Source organism: Magallana gigas, chromosome 2 (genome assembly GCF_963853765.1).
Source record: "Magallana gigas chromosome 2, xbMagGiga1.1, whole genome shotgun sequence".
NCBI lineage: Eukaryota > Metazoa > Mollusca > Bivalvia > Ostreida > Ostreidae > Magallana > Magallana gigas.
In genome coordinates, this window is record NC_088854.1 from 5,111,683 (window position 1) to 5,132,786 (window position 21,104).

The following is a 21,104-nucleotide window of genomic DNA, read 5'->3' on the forward strand; positions in this document are numbered from 1 at the left end:
GATCGGGTACGGATTTCTTAGGAAGAAACCGAAAGTAGAGTTTTCTAAAGAAAAACATCCATAATATCGGATATATCAGTTTAAAATGGTTTGTTATTTTTATTTTTTGTAAGAATCAACAAATGATGTATGAATATCTTTGATGAATTTCAATTTAATTTAAATCATCATTATAGTCATAGATTGTTACAATTATGTTTTGACCCATTGTTTAAGTTAACAAATAAAGATCAAGAAACTCCTTCCACAAATATTCAACAATATCATCGGGTACTTTTCATGTCGTTTGCGATGCAACATCACCTTATTCTAACTAATTTTGGTGTTGTAATTAAAACATGAAGCAATGTAGTCTAAGACGTTTCAAATCAGGAAAACAACCGTTTTTCACTCTATAGTCTGTCCCAGGATTTTAATGCAGCACAAGGATAATCCCTGTAGAGAGGGGGCGTTTCAGAAGAGAAATTTTGCAAAAAAGTCATGGAAACCATAATTTATGACTGAGTATATGATATATTAATTTGTCAAACCACCATAAAGGCAATGAACATTGAGCTGAACCGTGATGTTTAATGACCGACTGATTTAACATTTTTAACTTTTAACTTTGTTTAATTATAATGGAGTTCCATGTGGCATCACCCATGAGGTTGAAGAAAATTTCTTAGAGGATATTATTTTAATTTTATCTTTTTTAGAATTGATTTATTCAGGATTTCCATGTAATATGATCTTTTATGATTGCAGTTTTATATTGCACATTACAGGTTTTTAAGCTCACCAAAGCCAATTTTAAGGCTCAAGTGAGCTTTTCTGATCAAGATGATCCGTTGTCTGTTGTCGTTGTAATCTTTTCACATTTTTATCTTCTTCTCCAGAACCACTCGGCCGATTTCAACCAAACTTGGCATGAATCATTACTGATTTAAGGGTATTCATATTTGTTCAAATGAAGAGCCAAACCCTTTTTAAAGGGGAGATGATTTAGAATTACTAAAAAAAAATTGGTATTTTTTCAAAAATCTTCTCCTCAAAAACCATTTGGCTAGAAAGGCTCAAATTTGTGTGGAAGCACAAGGTCTCAGGTAGTGTAGACTCAAGATTGTTCAAATCGTGGTCCTGAGGGTTTGGTTGGGGCCTCAATGGTTGGGGGGATGAAGATTTAAAATGAAAAATATATAGAAAATCTTTAGAAATCTTTGCCAGAAAATCTCTATCTTGTGTGGAACCATCCTCAGGTAGTAAAGATTCAAGTTTGTTCAAATCATGGTCCAGGGGGTAGGGTGGGGCCACAATGGTGTGAATTTTTAATTAGTAATATATTGAGAAAACCTTTAAAAATCTTTTTCTCTAAAACCATTTGGCCAGAAAAGCTTATTTTGTGTGAAATCATCCTCAGGTAGGGTAGATTCACATTTGTTCAAAATATGATCCCCAGGGGTAGGATGCGGCCACAATAGGCATTAAAATTTTTACATTGTAATATAAAGAGAAAAACTTCTGCTCAAAAACTAGTCAGAAAAGCTGTTACTTGTGTGAAAGCATCCTCTGGTAGTTTATGTATAAGTTTGTTCAAATCATGATCCTTGAGGGTAGGGTGTGGCCACAATGGGGGGTCATATTTTTACATAATAATATATGAAGAAAAATCTTTAAAAATCTTCTTCTCAAAAACCAGTTGGCCAAGAGAGCTGTAACCTGTTTAGAAGCATCCTCAGGCCAGCATTTTTTTATTTTTAGGTTTACGAACCACAAAATGATAAAGTTCCGTAGGAGGAGGAAATAAAAAAAAAAAAAAATCTCTTTTGACCTACAATTTTTTTACTTTTAGGTTTACGAATCACAAAATTGTAAAGTTCTATAGGAGAAAAAAAACCTTTTATGACATCATCTTTATTCTAATATAAATATAATGAATGACAACTTCATGATAGTGGTGTGTAACTGCATCAAGTGTAGCATGTGAAAAGTATGTCATCTGTGTAACATATCTCTGAAATAGTACAATAGAATATTAGACATACAGCTTTGATATTACATGTACATATAGCAATGTCAGGGGTGTGCAATTACAAAATTTGGCCACAAAGTTACTAGCCCAAGATTCAAAGTTACCAGTCAAACTATTGTAGGACATGTCAACATTTCATTTAAAAAAAAACAACCTAAATTTTATGTACATAAAGTAATAATGTTTTCTCCTGTATTATACTAGTATTTAATTATTAATATACAAAATATTTATTACTTTCATGTTTTCTGCAGTTAAAAAATATTCAACTTCATTGATCTCTCACATTTTTTTTTACAAAATTGGTTTGGGTGTTTATATGTGAGAAAACTCAAACATAACATTGTGAATGTGAACAGACTCTATAAAATCACTGCAACTATATGTGTGCATGTATTTTATCATGTTGAATTTCCATGTACAAAGTACAACTATGCAATTAATTATGTAATGGTAAATTTTAATTGAAAATAACGGAAAATGCACAAACAATAATATGATTTTTTTAGGCAGGTCACTTTAAAATGTGTTCATGAGAATAGTTACTGCAGAATATCTCTAATACATCTCTCTCTCTCTCTGTAAAATAAATTTTTAAAAAAGCCAATGAATACATATGCCAATTCAACACAAAAAGAAAGGGAATCATTTTAAGGTGATGTACTTGAAAACAGCTGCACAGGTAACTATCGAAGCCATGTTCAGTGAGGTGTGACTATCTCGTCTAGCCACTGGTCAACACTGTCGGTAAAACTTCAAAGTATGAAACTTACAGCAGAGTGTTTGTAGAAGCTTCTCTTAAGAACGTAGCACGAGAAAAAGATGTGTAAGAAATTTTTAGGCTATCATGACACAAAAAGAGCAGATTTTATGCCTCTGTGATAACAATGACGATACACTTTTCCTACTAGAAAAAATTTGCTGTCGGGGAGAAAAAAAAGATCTTTTTTGTAATTTTATTTTTTTTCTAAAAACTCAGAAAACCGAGCGGCGGGTTTGTAAACCTAAAAATAAAAAAAATGCTGGCCTCATGTAGAGTAGGTTCAAGTTGTTCAAATCATGAATTCTGCAAAGGGGGGGGGGGGGGATTTTACACAGAATTGATTTTAAAAAAGTCTTCTTTTTTGTTTTTTTTCCCAGTCATTCAACAGATCTGCCTCAACCAACACTTACACATCAATGAGGATCCAGACGTTCAATGAGAGACATTCCAGAGATAAAATTGAGAATTTTCTCAAGGAAGTAGAAACAAAAGATGGAATGAACAAAATTCAGCTTGCTAAAGCTTGGGATGAGTACAAAAGTTTAATGAAAAGTGAAAAAACCTTAGCATACAAGTATCCAAAACAGGTGAGTAAAATGTTGAAATGTTATTATTTGATACTGAAAAAGATATGATTAAAGAAAGATGCAATTTTTTAACAATGCGGGTATGTTGCATTGTAAGTTAGTGTGGACGGTATCAGGTATATTGACGTACAAAAGTTGAGAACAAAAGGAAAGAGAACTTGGAATCTTGTCATTAGTATTGTGATACATGTATCAGTAATTTCAAACCCATTTTAAAAGTTATTGCTGAATCATTTCTCCAGGTATCTGATATTTAAACAATGAAATGCTTCCTCTGCTGGATAGAAGGGTGTATAACAATCACTTGCACTGCTACATACCTACAGAGCTAAAATGAACCTTCAAATAGAGCATTTTACTGTTCATATTCACTTCACTCATAAATTGTTTTTCACTCATCAAGTATGGTAACAGTTACTGTTTGTGAATTTTCATAATTATTGAACAAATTACCGTAACTGCATGAGAATTTCGACTAGAGTGTATGCTTGGTAAGCATCATTCAAGAAAAAATGTTAAAGGTATAATTTGGTGAACAATAAACTAGCTTTATGTTGATAAATGTGTATTGCATTAAAAAAATATACATTTTCTGCTGCAAGAGGTCACATACTCAGAATTCATAGTTCTTAAACATCTGATATTTCAATGTTCATTCACTTATGCCCAATTTTAAGAATTTAACACTCTTAATAAATTCTGTTTGGGTAGTCCCTATTACCATAATTTATTAAATTGTGGAGGAACGCAACACTGTTAAGGCTTACTAGGAAAATAGCAGCGGATTTAAACGTTCATAAAACAATGCATCTTTTATTGCAAAATATTAATGTAAAGTAATTTTATCACGATATAAATGTGTTATTAAATGAAAAAGTATAGTAAATGCTACTTTGTATGACACTTAGTGTGGTCCCCTGAATTCATAGTCACGTGACATTTGTTGATAATTCTCCCGAATGGAGGTCATAAACAAATTTCAATAATACAAGGGCATACTTTTATTTGAATTAAAAATTTAAATGATAATTAAATTCTTCTTTTCTGGTAGATTCTGAAAAGTGCTGCTGCTTTGTATAGAGTTCATCTTTTATAAGAATGAATATCAAAGAAATGAGCTCCGGTTGAAATTTATATGACCTTCGCTTAATATTTTACGTATTTATTAATTCATTCTATAGATTTCATCGAAGCAGCAGCACTTTTTATTAAATTAAACATTCCCTTAATATATATCCAAAAAATTGTAATGATCTGTTTAGCGTATGCCCTTGTAAAAGCAGATTAAGATAGGCTTCCCGGTGTCAAACACCTAGAACTTGTACATTAAACACTCTAGAAAAGAAACAATACACCCTCTAAATAATAATCACATGCGGAATCAAAACAAGCATAATAGAATGGATTTAATGGTATAATATTTGTTTTAAGGTAATGTTAATTTATAAAATGAATTTTTCCATGTTAAAAAATTGATTGATCCGCCTCTCTCTACACAAAATATGTGTAAAAATTTACAGTATGACGTATGACATCGACAAGTGCACCGCGATCAGTCAATTTTTATATTTATCGTTGTTGGACTCTTTTGACTACAAAGTTGCACGCGAAGGTAATTTTTAATGTAGTTTAATGTTTTTGCCCCCATAATGATCGGAAATTACATTATTTATTAGCATTTTTGACGACTTGTTGTTTTGTATGATGTCATAGTTAACATTTCCCGTACTTTCTGGTCGGTGCGACCACAAAGTAAACCTTACCAGTGCTGCGAAGTTAATTTGTGGATGAGAGGTACCCACAAATTCCAGGAAAATTGAGCCAGTACATGTACTGTAAAATCTAATGATTACGCAGTATAGAAAACAGTAAGTGTCTTTTTAATCAGGAATATAAATTAAATGTGTTTTATTAAAAGAAATGACTTTTGTTTCAGTTTTTTGATACATTAAAAGACCCGCAGCATCCCAAAAGACACATTGTTATGAGATTAGACCAGTCTCCACTGTCCAAATTAATAGGGACCAATATCAAATCTGTTTGGAAGGAAGGGGCAAGGATACAGTTTGAATCCTTACAAGCTTCAGATCAGCAGCTCTCAGATATAGAGAACTATGATTCTTATGAGGTACATGTACTTTGCATTTTTTACATCCTTGTGGTGTTTTACAGTATGATTATCACCATGATTACAGGGTATGTATACCCCACAAGGATCACCAACTTTATTACGTTGTTCAAATGAAGGGGGGTCATTGACAAATGAAGGGTCATGTCCCTCAATCCAAGACGAGTTACTAGTAATGAAGAAATAATGATAGGGTGAGGAGTTTTGAAAATCTTTTTAAAATTCAAACACATTTTGCTAGTACCGTATATACTCGCTTATAAGTATTGTTCGCCTATAAGTCGGTTGCCATTTTTCAGGTTTATTTACAAGATTTTGCCATTGACCCTCTTATAAGTTGGTAATTTTTTCTGGATAATCAGTCTACAGATTGTCAATCAAATAAGCACATTTTATCAAGCATGACTATATTCTAGATTTAAAAATATTGGTGTTTGACCCCTCTGTTATCATTTCTAGATGCAATGCATTTTCAAGGTGTTGTGTTCAGTTAAGACATCTATCCTGGATGAATAACTTTCGATTTTGGACGCTAATTTTTTATTGATACACTAATGAAAACTTGGTGTAAGCTGTAAAAATATTTTAAATATTAAATTAAAATACTATTGAAAATAAAATAGTGATTTTGATCCCCTGTTGACTGATTAAGATGGTATAGCCCCTTTTAACAGTGGCGTGTTAGCTTGTTTTGGGGTCTATGACAACTCATCGAAAAAATTCATTGATGCGACAACTCACCCAATGGACAGTTCATCGATACGACAAGTCATGGAATAGACATCTCATGGATACGACAATACATTGATACTCATCGAAACTTATCGAAAGTGAAAATGAAAGTGAACAAGAGGCCCATGGGCCACATCGCTCACCTGAGGAACAATAGGTATGATAAAATCAGCTTAATGGACTCATAATACAAACATTCTGGACAAAGTACAATAATACACGTAGATCCTGTATAAATAAAATCCATTTTTCCCCCTGGATATTCTTATGTTTATAATCATTAGTCCCTTTTCTAACAGGATGATTTTATAGTCATATCACATGTTGAGTATTGCAGTTCTCAAAAAGCTCCTTAACAATTGTTTATATATGGGATATAAAGCTACATCAAACTCTGAACCTTCTTGTGAGGCCGAAGAATTGTCCTGGAGCCAAAGTCTTAACAATTATAAAGAATCATCTGGCTGATTAGTTTCTGAGAAGAAGATTTTTTAAGATTTACTCTATATATTCCTTTGTAAAACTTCGACCCCCCATTGTGGCCCCACCCTACATCCAGGGGTCATGAATTTCACAACTTTGAATCTACACTAGCTGAGGATGCTTCCACACAAGTTTCAGCTTTCCTGGCTGATTAGTTTTTGAGAAGAAGATTTTTAAAGATTTACTCTATATATTCGTATGTAAAACTTCGACCCCCCATTGTGGCCCCACCCTACCCAGGGGGTCATGATTTTCACAACTTTGAATCTACACTACCTGAGGATGCTTCCACACAAGTTTCAGCTTTCCTGGGTGATTAGTTTTTGAGAAGAAGATTTTTAAAGATTTACTCTATATATCCGTATGTAAAACTTCGACCCCCCCCATTGTGGCCCCATCCTACCCCCGGGGGCCATGATTTTCACAACTTTGAATCTACACTACCTGAGGATGCTTCCACACAAGTTTCAGCTTTCCTGGCTGATTAGTTTCTAAGAAGGGGATTTTTAAAGATTTACTCTATATATTCCTATGTAAAACTTTGACCCCCCCCCCAATTGTGGCCCCACCCTACATCCAGGGGTCATGATTTTCACAACTTTGAATCTACACTACCTGAGGATGCTTCCACACAAGTTTCAGCTTTCCAGGCTGATTATTTTCTGAGAAGAAGATTTTTATAGATTTACTCTATATATTCCTATGTAAAACTTCGACCCCCCATTGTGGCCTCACCCTACCCCCAGGGGTCATGAATTTCAAAACTTTGAATCAACACTACCTGAGGATGCTTCCACACAAGTTTCAGCTTTCCTGGCTTTCTGGTTCTTGATAAGAAGATTTTTGAAAAATTCTCGGAAATTTTTCATTAATTTCTAATTATCTCACCTTGAAAAAGGGTGTGACCCTTAATTTTCACACTTTGAATCCCCGTTGCCTAAGGTTGATTTGTGCCTTTTTTGGTTGAAATTGGCCCAGTAGTTTTTGAGAAGATGTTGAAAATGTGAAAAGTTTACGGACAGACGGACGACAGACAAAATGTGATCAGAATAGCTCACTTGAGCTTTCAGCTCAGGTGAGCTAAAAAGTAGACACTAAAAGTGAAAAGTAAAACACAATAACTATTAGCCTAAGGTATCAAATATTTTAATTGTATTCGCACTGATTAACATTTACATTACTACCTTATATTGTTTAATTTTCGATTAGTTGACTTTCGATGAGTCGTCGCATTCGGCGAGTTGTCTTTCGATGAGATGTCCGGCACCGCTTGTGTTGTTTTAGGTGACATACCACCTACAGCCACCAATATAGCTATTACTACCTCAGGTGTAATTAATTATGAATAATTATAAAATGATCTTTATTTTTTTTAAACAGACCAACAATTATTCTTGTGTTTAATTTTTAAGTATTAAACAGAAATTGCTGTTCTGTAAGCCCACTAGATCGCTTTTAGACGCCATCTTTTTAAATAGTTTTCTGTAAACAGAGTTATCTTTCTTGAAGTTTGTAACTTACAATTTTGGACGCCATTATATTTTTTAAACACTCATTACAACTTGATTATAGCTCAAAAACTATTTTAAAAGCTACTGGAAATAAAATGACAGTGATTTTATCCTCTACTGACTGATTAGGGTTGGTAATTAGCCTCCTAAACTCAGTGTTGGCTTGTGTTGTTTTAAGTACAGTTATACCTACAGCTATTATCACCTCAGGCGTAAATAATTGCCTGTTTAAATAAAAAATACTATCAAATAAACCTTGTTCATATTTTAAGAAATACAGTTGAAACTTTCAATGTATTTATTAAGTGTTTATCTTTTTTAGTAATTAAAAACTAAAAATGTCAAGTATAGGGATCGCAAGTCAAAAGTTGGAAGCAAAATGGCACCCAAAAACTAAGTTTTACTCAGTGGAAAAATTATCTGATTGTATGTCATGCCTATAAGTTGGACCCCTACTTTTTATTCAAATTTCTACTCCCAAAATATCGACTTATAAGCGAGTATATACGGGTAATATCAAAAGATAACTTACATAAGTTTTCTTTTGTTCATGTTGTTGCATGACCCCTTGAGGTTAGATAGAGACTTCAATGGATGTTTAAAATTCATCATTTTATTCCATTCTCCTTTAGTCAGAAAATGGCTATGTTTAATTCAAATCATATAACTCAAACTAATAAACCAACAACAATCTCTGAATCTGAATATCCATGCATGGCAAGTCAACATGATCCGACCCTTTGATGAAGTTATGGTACTGTTATGATAATATATGTATTTTTTGCAGTGTTCAGGTGAGTGAATGGGCTCACAGGCCTCCTGTTTTATCTTTCTAAAAACTCATTTTGTTTTTTTTAAATTCATATCTATCACAACTTTGCAGCAAATTGTGATGGATTCACCTCTGTAATAATCTAAAGCCTATAAAAATAGATATTTGCCAGTAGACATAAAAACAGGCTGAAAACATATGATAAAATAATCATTCATACCATATTTTGTGATGGTATAAATTATGAATGATGTTTTTATCCCCTTGCCAAAACTCTCATGGAATAGAAACTCACAACTTGTAGGTTTAATAATAAGATCATATTTACTATAACAAATCATAAAAAGATTGATCCTATATTTGTAAAAAAGATCTATATAGGAAGATACTGATTGAATTTAAATTCTTGACAGAAACCTTCTGATGACCTAGATGTACAGTTGTGGCCAGAAGGATGTGACGATTGTGCAAAACAATCAATTATGCACTTATTTGAAGTTTCTAAAAACGAACCAATCCTCAAACCTGAGCACATGAGAGAATATGTTAAACTAGTGTGTAAAGAAGCAGCCCTTAAAAAGGATTTTCCAAAAGAGGTAAGGACGGATAAATAATAGGTAGAATGGATTGGTGGATATTTGTGTATTTTATTGAGAAAGCTGAATGTTGATTTTATACAGAAAATCAATTAAGATTTACTCAAGACTTAATGTAGAACTTTACTGGGATATGGGACCCTTCTCTGTAGATATGTTCTAATAAGACTTGGTATTTATTAGTCCCCTACCGGTTTCACCGGAGGGGACTTTAGCTTTCCTCTGCGTCCATCTGTCTGTCCGTCTGTCCGTCCGTCTGTCTGTCCATCCGTCCGTCCGTCCATCCATCCGTCCGTCTGTCCCTCTTCAGTTTTCCACACGTTTTTCCTTAATGCGTTTGAGGAATAATATGAAATTTGCTGAACAGCTTCAAAATGTCAAACTACAGATCAAGTTTACACTTTTGTAGTGTCTGGTTGACATAAATTTGAGAAAATAAATTTTTTATATTCCAATTTTTTAATGTTCGGGTTCGTTATCGGGTTCGATGTGTGTTGAATAAACGGGGAAAGTATGTAGTCTGTAATGATATCGTTCATTATTAGTACTATTCCTTTTATTGTTTCTAACAAACAAATAATTTCTGTAAAATAGTGTCAAACATTGTGTTGTAAATTTAATCGACAGGGTTTTTTGTATTATAATTTACAATCGGGTTCGTTATCGGGTTGGTCTGTTTATTCGGGGTACAGAAGACGGTAAGAAATGATATTCTGCATAACAGTGCATTGTTTTCACAAATTACTTAATGGGACAGGAGAAAATCAAATAAAGAGTATTTTACCCATTTTTTATTTCATTTCCATATCAACAATGTAGTTTGAATTTCCTCTGGGTTTTTTATCTCTGATTAAAGCATAACATCTCGTTTATAACAGTTTTGAAATAGATGTATGCTTCGAAGCTTTCATAGAATAATACAGACCAGTAGGGGACGTGTATTGCTTATGCAACGATTTGCGGTTGCCCTATAGTAATCACTCTGTCTGTCCGTCTGTCACGCTTCCGTCCACAAATTTTCTGTTTTTTTCTAATAACTTTTTTTATGGTTGCCCAATCAAGTTCAAATTTGGTATGGTAGTTCAGTAGGCAGACATACATATTTTGATGCTAAGTTTGGTTCTCTATGTCTTCTGGGTTGGGAGTTGGGGTGGTGGGGTAGATTCCTTAACTATGCATAAGAATGAATGGGCAAAGAGGGATAACTGCTGAGAATGTTACCATTGTATACTTGGAAGGCTGTGCAACATTTGTCCTTTGGGATTAATTAACCTTCCACAGGAAGAAAATCCTAAGCTTTATCTTTATCTGTCATATTGAGATTAATTACTGCACTGCCTGTGTCTGCAAATGAACTTTGTTTTGAAGTTAAGGTCAATTTTGAATGATGTGTAGTATTGTGTACATTCTTTGAAATATGGATTTAAAATATAATATTCATACTTTATTTTGGTTAAAATACCGTACACAATGATTTATGATAATTTTATTGAATTCTAAATTCAAGATATATGTTAAGATATCCTTTTTCACTATTTTATTTAAGAATTTTTTATTTTATTTTTTTCTGCCTTAAAGTAGTCCGAGTATCGCACTACGTCATAATACGGATTTTACAATATTGGTTCGACTTTTACAAAGCGTTTTAGATACCCGGTATTGATTTTGCTCTACATCGCTGTTGTTAACAATGGCAATAATAAGCAATTAGAATGGTAATATATGTATTCTATGAGAGATAGAAATGATTAATGTTGAGAAACTCGATTCTGTTAAAGTAAAATGAAAAACGGAAGTTTCTGATTAACTAGGATCTCAGGTATGCTTATATCTTCTTTGTTTTGATGCCCCCCCCCCCCCCCCCATTTTTAATGAAAAAAATATTTATCAAACAATGAATTATTGCATATTCGCTGATTTGAAAGCTTAAGTCTGTCTGTCGATCTGTCCTTTTGTAAACTGTTAACATTTGATTTCTCAAGAACCACTGCATCAATTTCAACCAAACTATAAACACACAGCACCATTGGGTTAAGGAGAATAAAATTTATTAAAATGAAGTGTGATGCCCTTTTTCAATTAAGAGAAGATAATTAGGAACTATTGAACATTTGTTGTTTTTTTCTTTAAATCTGCTTCTCAAAATCCATTCAGTCAGAAAAGCTGAAACTTGTGTGGAAGAATCCTGAGGTAGGGTAAATTTAGGTTTGTTCAAATCATGAACTCTGGGGCAAGGGTTTGGCCATAATGGGGGGTGGTCAAAATTTTACTTATGAATGTATAGAGAAATAAAATTGAAAATCTTTTATCAAAAACCATTTGGCCAGAAAAGTTGTAAGGGGCCACAATTGGGTGGGGGGGGGGGGGGGGTGAAATTGTTACAATTCAATTTCAATTTTTTTCAATTTCTTTATTAACCAATTAAGGGCCCTCAAGGGGCAACATGAAGACTGTACATACAACATTCAATGTACACATAAAACATTCAATGAACATACATGTATACAAGAGGGAAAGAGTTGGATGATTGAAAGAGCTAGGACAGACATGAACATTTAATTCGTATATATATGTATGTTTATTTATGTTAAACACCATACATAAATATGTCAAAATACAAATGTACATACAAATTTGAAATAGTTTATCAAATGATTGAAAAGTTAAAAAACCAATATTTGACTAGGAAATACAAATTAAGGCAATGCCTTTTGTAAAAATTTACCAAGAGAGTTTAATATATCTAATTCTTCACAGTTTAAAATCCAAAATAATTTTTGTTTGTCTTGTAAACTAGTAAAATGTTTAATGCTTTAGATGAAATTAAATCAAATAGTTCCTCTCTTTCTTTTGTAAATTTGCTGCATTGGATAAGAATATGTTCTTCATCTTCAATTTACATGCAATTGTAGAAGTAAATAATGATGAATATTTGGAAATCTTCCTTTCAAAGATCATTTGGCTAAAAAATCTGCAACTTGTGAGGTAGTGTAAATTTAAGTTCATTCAAATCATAATCCCAAGGAATTGGGTGAAGCCACAATTAAATGGGGGGGGGGGGGGGGGGGGTCAACGTTTTACATAGGAATTCCTCTAGTACTGTACAAATCTAATCAGTCACAGGACTATAAAATCATCTTCTTACGAAAGGGGCTCAATATCTAACGTATGAACATTTACAGAAAAATTTGAAAATCGTTTTATATACAGGTAACTCGAGACAGCTCGAAGTCCATGGGACCGAGAAAAAACTCTGAGGTATGAAGAGTTCGAGTTTTCAAGAGTTCAAAATTTTTCGGGTTGACCGATGGGTTTCAAAATTAGTCTTATCGAATGTTATGATTAGGCCATTTATTTAGTGCTAACCTTACGCACATCCTTAAACAACGTTTTCTTTCCAGTTAAATATACATTCAGGATGTTTTGAAAACTTAATAGAAACTAAATAATATTGAATAAATTAATGATACACTGTAATTATTTATTTCATGCATCATATTATGATCAGATTCCTTTGTACTATTGGACTGCGAGACGACATGTTGTAAATTAGATAACGTAGTATCATCCATTGTTCCCACTGTATGGGTCCTTCACCGCTGTAAGAACTTGTCAAGCAATAATCATTTAAAATAACAATAAAGCTGATAAGCATAATTTCTACAGTTTATAATTCAAAAAATTTGACCATGGCTCAAAATTCTCGTTTCGTCTCAATTAATTTCTCACTTTCACTGCGTCTCCAACGTATCGTTAAATGGTCGGTGTTATTTATAGATTCAGTATCAGTAAGGTCAATCATCATGCAAACAGTAATCAACTTGCAGGACAAGTGTTGCCTAAATAAACAACCTGTGACACAGGTTCTGCGTTTAACACCTGGAGCTATTTAGATGACCAAGTAGGTTTTAATTAGGTAATGCTTGGATATACACAGACACTTTGAGGTATCGAGAGTAAAAACTATAGATTATGAATAATGGGACTGCAGTTTGACTTCAAGGGATCAAGGGTATTGAAAGAGCAAGAGTTCGAGAAATCAAGAGTAAATTTGCCTATAGTTATATAGGGAAAAAAATTAGGACTAGAAGACTCAAGAACTTCGAGTTACCTGTAGATCTATTCTTTTACATTGTACAGATATCTTGTATATGCATGATCCAGAAAACTCACTTTATTATCAGTGGCTACTGTAGAATCATTTAAATTCATGGGGGTCAATTTTCATGGATTGTGGGTTTTTTGCTTATTCGAGAGGATTTAATTTCATGGATGTGTTAGTTTTCAGTTTCAATAAGAAAAGTTACTCTTTTTAAATTTGTTTTTGTCAAAAATGTAAATTCGTAGGGGAGGGCTACCCACGAATACCATGAAAATTGAGCCATCATGAATTCTAATGATTCCACAGTGTATGTGTTGCTCAGGTGAGCAATTTGGCCCATGGGCCTCTTGTTGTGAATGCATATATAACTAAATGTGAATATTTTAAAAATCACATTGAAATAAAATGTAAATGCTGGACATGGTAATGGAGTAAATAAATTGATTTAATGTCACAAATATACTGATATAGCAGTTTTATTGAATTAGTTATTTCTACAATATAAAGCTATCAGCTGCTTTATACCGGTACTTGTTTTTTGATAAGATGATACTACTGTAAACCAACTTTTATTCGCATGCGAGAAATTTTCGCGAGGTTAGCGAGAGCCTTGTCGTCGCGAATCTTTCTTGCAGTAAACCAATCCTATGTCTATAGTTTTTATAACATTACAGGTCTGGATAAGGCTTGGTCACAAACTTTAGTTGTCGCAATCCAGTTTATTTGCAGTTAATCGCGAAATAAAGTTGCCTCAAATAAAAATTGGTTTACAGTATTATATAGTCTTATAATTTGTTTGGTAATTTTGATATTGTTTAGATTTCCCTTAATTAATGTTTCTGCCACATTTATCTGAAATCACAGAGTGTATTTCGGCTAGACATCCAGGATGGGGGATAAGGAAAATAACCCAGAGGGAAAACATGTTAAACAAGAACTATGTACACTAAAATATTTTTGTTACTTTTTTCCAGCATGAAAAAATTGTTTATGAACTTCAAGAACCCGAAGATGTTCATGTGAAAGAGTTTGATAGAAAAGTGCCTAAGAAAGGACCTCTATATGAATTCATAAAACACTACACTGTTGGGAACAAAGAAAGGTTAGCTAAGATGAGTTTGCAAGAATACTACATCTTAAGCTCAGCGGAAGACCTACTACATAAGTGTGATCCTAATTCAGAATGGACGTACAGATATCCAGAGGACATTCCAGCATCCACAGATGTACCCCCAACAGGGGCATCACCCTTCAATGATCAGTTTAGAAACAATATTGACTGTAACAGGGTTTTAGATTCCAATCAGATGGCTGGAACATACCCACAACCAAGCAGAAAATTCCCTCAAAAAGAACCAGACGAGAGGACAAAAACTATCACCGAGATTCAAGGTAGGCAAGACAGTAACTTATTCAAGAAAATAAAAATCTGATAAAACCATTAGGAGATGTTGTTTTCTTTCATAATCTATACAGAAATATAGATATCAAAAGAACAGTAGTTTATATACATGTTCTTTGCCAGAGACAAATTTGAATATTTTTGGGTCTATTTTTAAGTATAAGTATTTGAAGTACCGGTACAAAAATTCATAATATTGTTGCTAGTTCTTGATGTCATGTGAATTTATTAAGAAAATAAAAAATGGAACATAATACAGAGTTTGTAGTTTATGTTTTAATATATGTATACACACAAAACATTGGTATGATGAAACCTTATAAGGTCAGATAAAAGTATGGAATGGAGAGTTAACTTATTGGAGTTATATAATTGCAGATATTGATCAGGAGTCAGTTGTTGTTTGATTACCCTGTATATGTTAAATGCATCCTGAAAGATAAATATATTTGGTCAGGAGTCAGCAATTGTTTAAGTATATGTTGAAGGCATCTTTTGAACTTTCAATAGAGTCACAGTGTTTTATCGTATCCTGTCCGTTATGTGATTTTTATATCCTAATTCAGTACAAATAATGTCTTACTTAGGTTCTGAGTCAGGGAAAAAGGTGCTGAAAAAGCAGAGCAACATAATAAACGAGCCCATTTCTCTTGAGCCAGAGTCTCAATACTCAAAAGCAAGACTCCCTGGGAAACATAACTCATATACACAATCTCCAAGAACACAGGACTCCAATACAAAACCCTTAGAGACACAGAACTCAAGTATGAGACCCTTAGGGACACATAACTCAAATAGGAGACCCCCAGGGACCCAGGACTCACAGACCAGACCAGTAAAACGTACTGTAGAGCGACAGAACAGTAACAGTCAAGACTCAGCCTTTGGAACAATTGTAGACCCAGGGGACAAAAATGTAACCAACTGGAAAGGTGCTTACTCAGACCTACACAAATCATGGACTTATCAAAATTCACAGATAGAGGAGCTTACAAACAGGCAAGTATATATCAGTAATCATTTTAGCTCACCTGAGCTGATAGCTCAAGTGAGCTATTCTGATCACATTTTGTCTGTCATCTGTCTGTCTGTCTGTCCGTCTCTCTGTCTGTAAACTTTTCACATTTTCAACATGAAACAATGGGCCAATTTTTACCAAACTTGGCACAAAGCATCCTTAGGCTAAGGGGATTCAAAGTTGTGGAAATTAAGGATCATGCCCTTTTGCAAGGGGAGATAATAAGGAATTATTGAAAATTTTTGAGAAATTTTCAAAAATCTTCTTCTCACGAACCATAAGGCCAGGAAAGCTGAAACTTGTGTGGAAGCATCCTCTGGTAGTTTAGTTTCAAAGTTATGAAAATCATGACCCTTGGGGGTAGGGTGGGGCCACATTGGGGTGGGGGGGTCGACTTTTTACATAGGAATATATAGATTAAATCTTTAAAAATCTTCTTCTCAGAAAGGAATCAGCCAGGAAAGCTGAAACTTGTGTGAAAGCATTATCAGGTAGTGTAGATTCAAATTTGTGAAAATCATGACCCTTGGGGGTAGGGTGGGGCCACATTGGGAGTCCACTCTTTTACATAGTAATATATAGAGTAAATTTTTAAAAATCTTCTTCTCAGAAAGCAATCAGCCAGGAAAGCTGAAACTTGTGTGGAAGCATCCTTAGGTAGTGTAGATTCAAATTTGTGAAAATCATGACCCTTGGGGGTAGGGTGGGGCCACATTGGGAGTCCACTCTTTTACATAGTAATATATAGAGTAAATTTTTAAAAATCTTCTTCTCAGAAAGCAATCAGCCAGGAAAGCTGAAACTTGTGTGGAAGCATCCTTAGGTAGTGTAGATTCAAATTTGTGAAAATCATGACCCTTGGGGGTAGGGTAGGGCTGCAATGGGGAGTCAACTTATAACATAGTAAAATATAGAGTAAATCTTTCAAAATCTTCTTTTCAGAAACCATTAGGCAAGAAAAGTTGAAACCTATGTTGAATCAACCTTTGGGGCATAGGGTGGGGCCACAATGGGGGTCAAATTTTTACATAAGAATATATAGAGTAAATCTTTAAAAATCTTCTTCTCTAGAACCATTTGTTCATTATTTAAGCGGGACCCTTTGAGATGGTCACCATCTCAATATTTCTAGTTCTTGGTTAATATTGTTGTTGTGTTTTTTGAACAGATTAAGCAGTTTTGCCAGTAAACAGTTAACTGAGGGTAATGCAGCTTTTACAGACCTCAGTGACAAGAACCGGCCTACAAAGATTGGGGAGAGGTTTGGTCTGATCTTTGACGATGAGTGGTCCGAAGCATTCGAAGAACTCACAGGTGGCGGGATGGATGATCAGAGTGTCATTTCTAACCTACTGCAAATAATTCAGGTAAGGCAGCAGCTGGAAGTATTGTTTGAAATCTTTGTAAGACTTCCATGAATACTCTCCATTTCTTTTACTTTTTATTACAAAAATCAAAATTTTAAGCGTAATCCTTACTTACATTTGTGTAAGATTTGCTTGATTATTGATTTTTTAGTGTTACATGTATATGTATTGTTCATCATTCATACCATTTTTCAGCATGGTTATGAATATTGCATGAAGAAGGCTGATGAGCAATTAGAGGACCTTCAGTCTGTCATGAAGATACCGATTCTTCAACCATTTCAAATAAAGCATTCACTGCATGTAAGTCTATTTTACACTTGTTTTTAATACATAGCTTTCACAACATTTTTAAAAATTAAGGTCATAATTGAAAAAGCTCATAATTCTTCCTATAGCGATTATTAATATGTGTGGAGTTGGTGTCATTTGATTTCAGTCATCATCATGCTCAAAACTGGGAGTTATTTCCAACCCAACTTCATTTTAATTTTGATTGAAGCAAATGAATAATTGAAAGTTTAAATATTTAGCCTGGTTTTTTTTTTTCAATCTCAGTGACCTTTTGCAGAACATTTATTATGAGAGACCTTCATGAATACATGTATTTGTCAATAAAAAAAATTCAAATTAAAGATGTTGAAATAAGAAATTAAGAATGAATTACTTGTATGGATATTTGCATTCAGATTCTTCCTCATAGAAAAGTTGTTCAATAAGTCATGTCAGCGGTGGTTTTTGTTCTTTGTTTTCCGAGTCATGTCAGCGGTGGTTTTTATTCATTGTTTTCTGAGTCATGTCAGCGGTGGTTTTTGTTCATTGTTTTCTGAGTCATGTCAGCAGTGGTTTTCGTTCATTGTTTTCTGAGTCATGTCAGCGGTGGTTTTTGTTCATTGAATTTCTGAGTCATGTCAGCAGTGGTTTTCGTTCATTGTTTTCTGAGTCATGTCAGCGGTGGTTTTTTGTTCATTGTTTACTTTCTGAGTCATGTCAGCGGCTGGTATTTGTTCATTGTTTTCTGAGTCATGTCAGCGGTGTTTTTGTTCATTGTTTTCTGAGTCATGTCAGCGGTGGTTTTTGTTCATTGTTTTCTGAGTCATGTTAGCGGTGGTTTTTGTTCATTGTTTTCTTCCTGAGTCATGTCAGCGGTGGTTTTTGTTCATTGTTTACTTTCTGAGTCATGTCAGCGGTGGTTTTTGTTCATTGTTTACTTTCTGAGTCATGTCAGCGGTGGTTTTTGTTCATTGTTTTCTGAGTCATGTCAGCGGTGGTTTTTGTTCATTGTTTTACTTTAACCACAATGGTTACTGTGCTTGATTAAACTTACAATTTTCACCAAAGTTCTGTTCAGTATCTTTAATTTACCTTGCAACAGGTCCCAAAGGACATGGTCCAAATACTCACAACAGCTACCTTAAAACATGCCAAAGACTACAGAAAGGTCACTGCCTCCATTTCATCTCCAGAAGTGTGCAAGGTTTGTTTTGATATAGTCACTCTAATTTTCTCAAGAGAACCAAAAACTTCTTATATTTTGATTTTAATTTATGTATTATCTAGCTTAGATATAAATCTTTGAGAAGGTATATGAATAGACCTGAAGTTTAATGCATTCCTTACTGGTAGGTTTATAGAAAATCCTGTGAAAAATGTACATTTTGATTATTGTCCAAACCTTAATCTTACATACCAAACAGAGTTCTAAACCAGTCTGAGATACCATGTATAAGATCATTTTTATCCCTAAGTTATTTCACAAAACCAGGTAATCTTCGAAGGTAATTTGTAAAATATCTGCTTCATGTTAGGTTCAATGAATGATCTGAAGCTCATTTGTTCTATACATTTAGGTTTTCTTACGTGAGGAATCCGACTTTTTGAAGAGGAGACTCCAAACTCTGAGCTCTGGTGAGAAACTAAGGGTATATATCCAAGTCTGTATTGAACAGCTGTGGCTGATGTGTGTACAGGACCCCCAAATGTCCCTGGAGTTTGCAGATCCCAATACACCTATCCAGAAAGACTTGTACAAGTTCCACGAGAAGAAGGGGACCATTGTCCACTTAACCGTTTGGCCCGTGGTGTTCCTCCACAAAGGGGGGCCCCTGATCAGCAAGGGATATGTGTTGCCAAAATAACCCACCTTAAATATTGCAGCTTCTATAAACAAAGGGTCTTTATTTTTGTATAACCTACACATTTTCACAGCTAGAATATATCATTTGCTTCAAATATTTTTTGTTAATTTTTTTTTTCCTTTTTCAGAGTCTATTTTCATAATCAAAATTTTAACGTTTGGTATAGATTGTAATGTTATTAAAAACACATTATTTAAAAATGATTTTTTAAAGGAATAAACAGTATTATAAAAAGCTTTATGTATTCTAAAGCATTGTTACCTGGGTTATGAACATATACCTTTTAACCCATAGAAATGAAACACGATCAGTATGGCATCAACTGAGATTACTTAAATTGTTCAAGCAATTATTTTGTCCATTTTCCATTTATCATTTTTGAGACATTTTCTCAGATACATGTTTGCTGTTTGTAACACATTCTTACTACCAGTAAGTTAAACATCAGTGTTATATATATATTGTCCATGGTTGATCCACCTTTATATCTGTGAGTTTCTGTGAAACTTGGCATTCAGAAATGATGTAGAGTATATGTACTCCCAGTATAGTAAAACATGGTTATAGCGAACACGCTTATGATGAATTGACATTTACAGCAAAGTGATTTTCATTCCCTGTGACAATAATATATGTTGTAAACTTAATGGATATAACGAATTACACTTATAACGAAGCAAAATTGCCTGTCCCTGGCACTTCGTTATAAATGTGTTTTACTGTAGTAGTTATAATTAGTAAGCAGTAAATGAAGATCTAGTCAGTTCAGATTCACTTCAGAGAGCAGGCAGCTTAGGTTGAGTTTTGTTTGATATTTTTATACTGAGTTAGAGGTAATATGGCATTTACAGCTTTTTTCTTATGCCCCCGGTATAAAGGAGAGGGGGTATGCTGTTTTACCCTTGTGTATTTGTCTGTCTGTAACAAATTTCTTTCACATTTTCCTCAGGAACTATTTATTCCAGATGCTTGACATTTTTACACACTCTTTGTGTAGGAATGCCATACATTGGGATTCATTTTTGTACCAATCAGATGTCATCTTCTTGTTGAATGAAAACTTCATTTTTATCCTTAATCGTCTGACAAATTTTCGTCAACGATTTTTTAGCAACTATTCATCACAGATGCTTGAAATTTTAACACATTTCTTTGTTAAGGCATGCCATATGGGGGCATTTATTTTCTAACAAATTTGATGTCAACTTTCTCTTAAATTATTTGGCATATTATTCACATCAGAGTGGCGGTATCACTAGAGAGCATTGCATTGCAGGTATCTTGTTATTTGTGTTTACAATATGTACATATTTAAATAGCTACACTATGCAATAAATCATCAGAATCAATGTGCTTGCTAGAATGTTTGTGTCATGACATCCTTATGTGTTAACAGCTTTCTAGAATATTTTTTTGTATGTGTTCCAAACCTTTATTATTCAATTCAATTATTTGTCCCATTTGAAATTAGCCTTGCGGGGATATTAGTCCCAT

General features: G+C 33.8%; 1 protein-coding gene across 2 annotated transcripts; it reads left to right on the plus strand.

Annotated features, from left to right (window-relative positions):
- The first annotated feature begins 3 nt into the window (after nucleotides 1-3).
- LOC105317975 (uncharacterized) lies at nucleotides 4-20,959 on the plus strand. Of its 2 annotated transcripts, XM_066074653.1 has the most exons (10): nucleotides 4-88; nucleotides 3,152-3,361; nucleotides 5,298-5,489; nucleotides 9,401-9,583; nucleotides 14,660-15,077; nucleotides 15,675-16,086; nucleotides 17,274-17,472; nucleotides 17,668-17,775; nucleotides 18,848-18,949; nucleotides 19,323-20,959. In XM_066074653.1, the coding sequence occupies exons 1-10, from the start codon at nucleotides 86-88 to the stop codon at nucleotides 19,608-19,610; spliced, it is 2,115 nt and encodes a 704-aa protein (XP_065930725.1). In that variant the 5' UTR covers nucleotides 4-85; the 3' UTR covers nucleotides 19,611-20,959. The 2 variants fall into 2 exon arrangements, with proteins under 2 accessions (XP_065930725.1, XP_065930726.1); XM_066074654.1 differs by lacking the exon at nucleotides 17,668-17,775.
- Nucleotides 20,960-21,104: the final 145 nt, after the last annotated feature.

Bases quoted from the DNA above. Each gene is read 5' to 3' on its own strand.
- LOC105317975 (XM_066074653.1), top strand. The intron at 9,584-14,659 runs GTAAGGACGGAT...ACTTTTTTCCAG, and splicing joins AAAAGGATTTTCCAAAAGAG to CATGAAAAAATTGTTTATGA. The intron at 16,087-17,273 runs GCAAGTATATAT...TTTTTTGAACAG, and splicing joins ATAGAGGAGCTTACAAACAG to ATTAAGCAGTTTTGCCAGTA.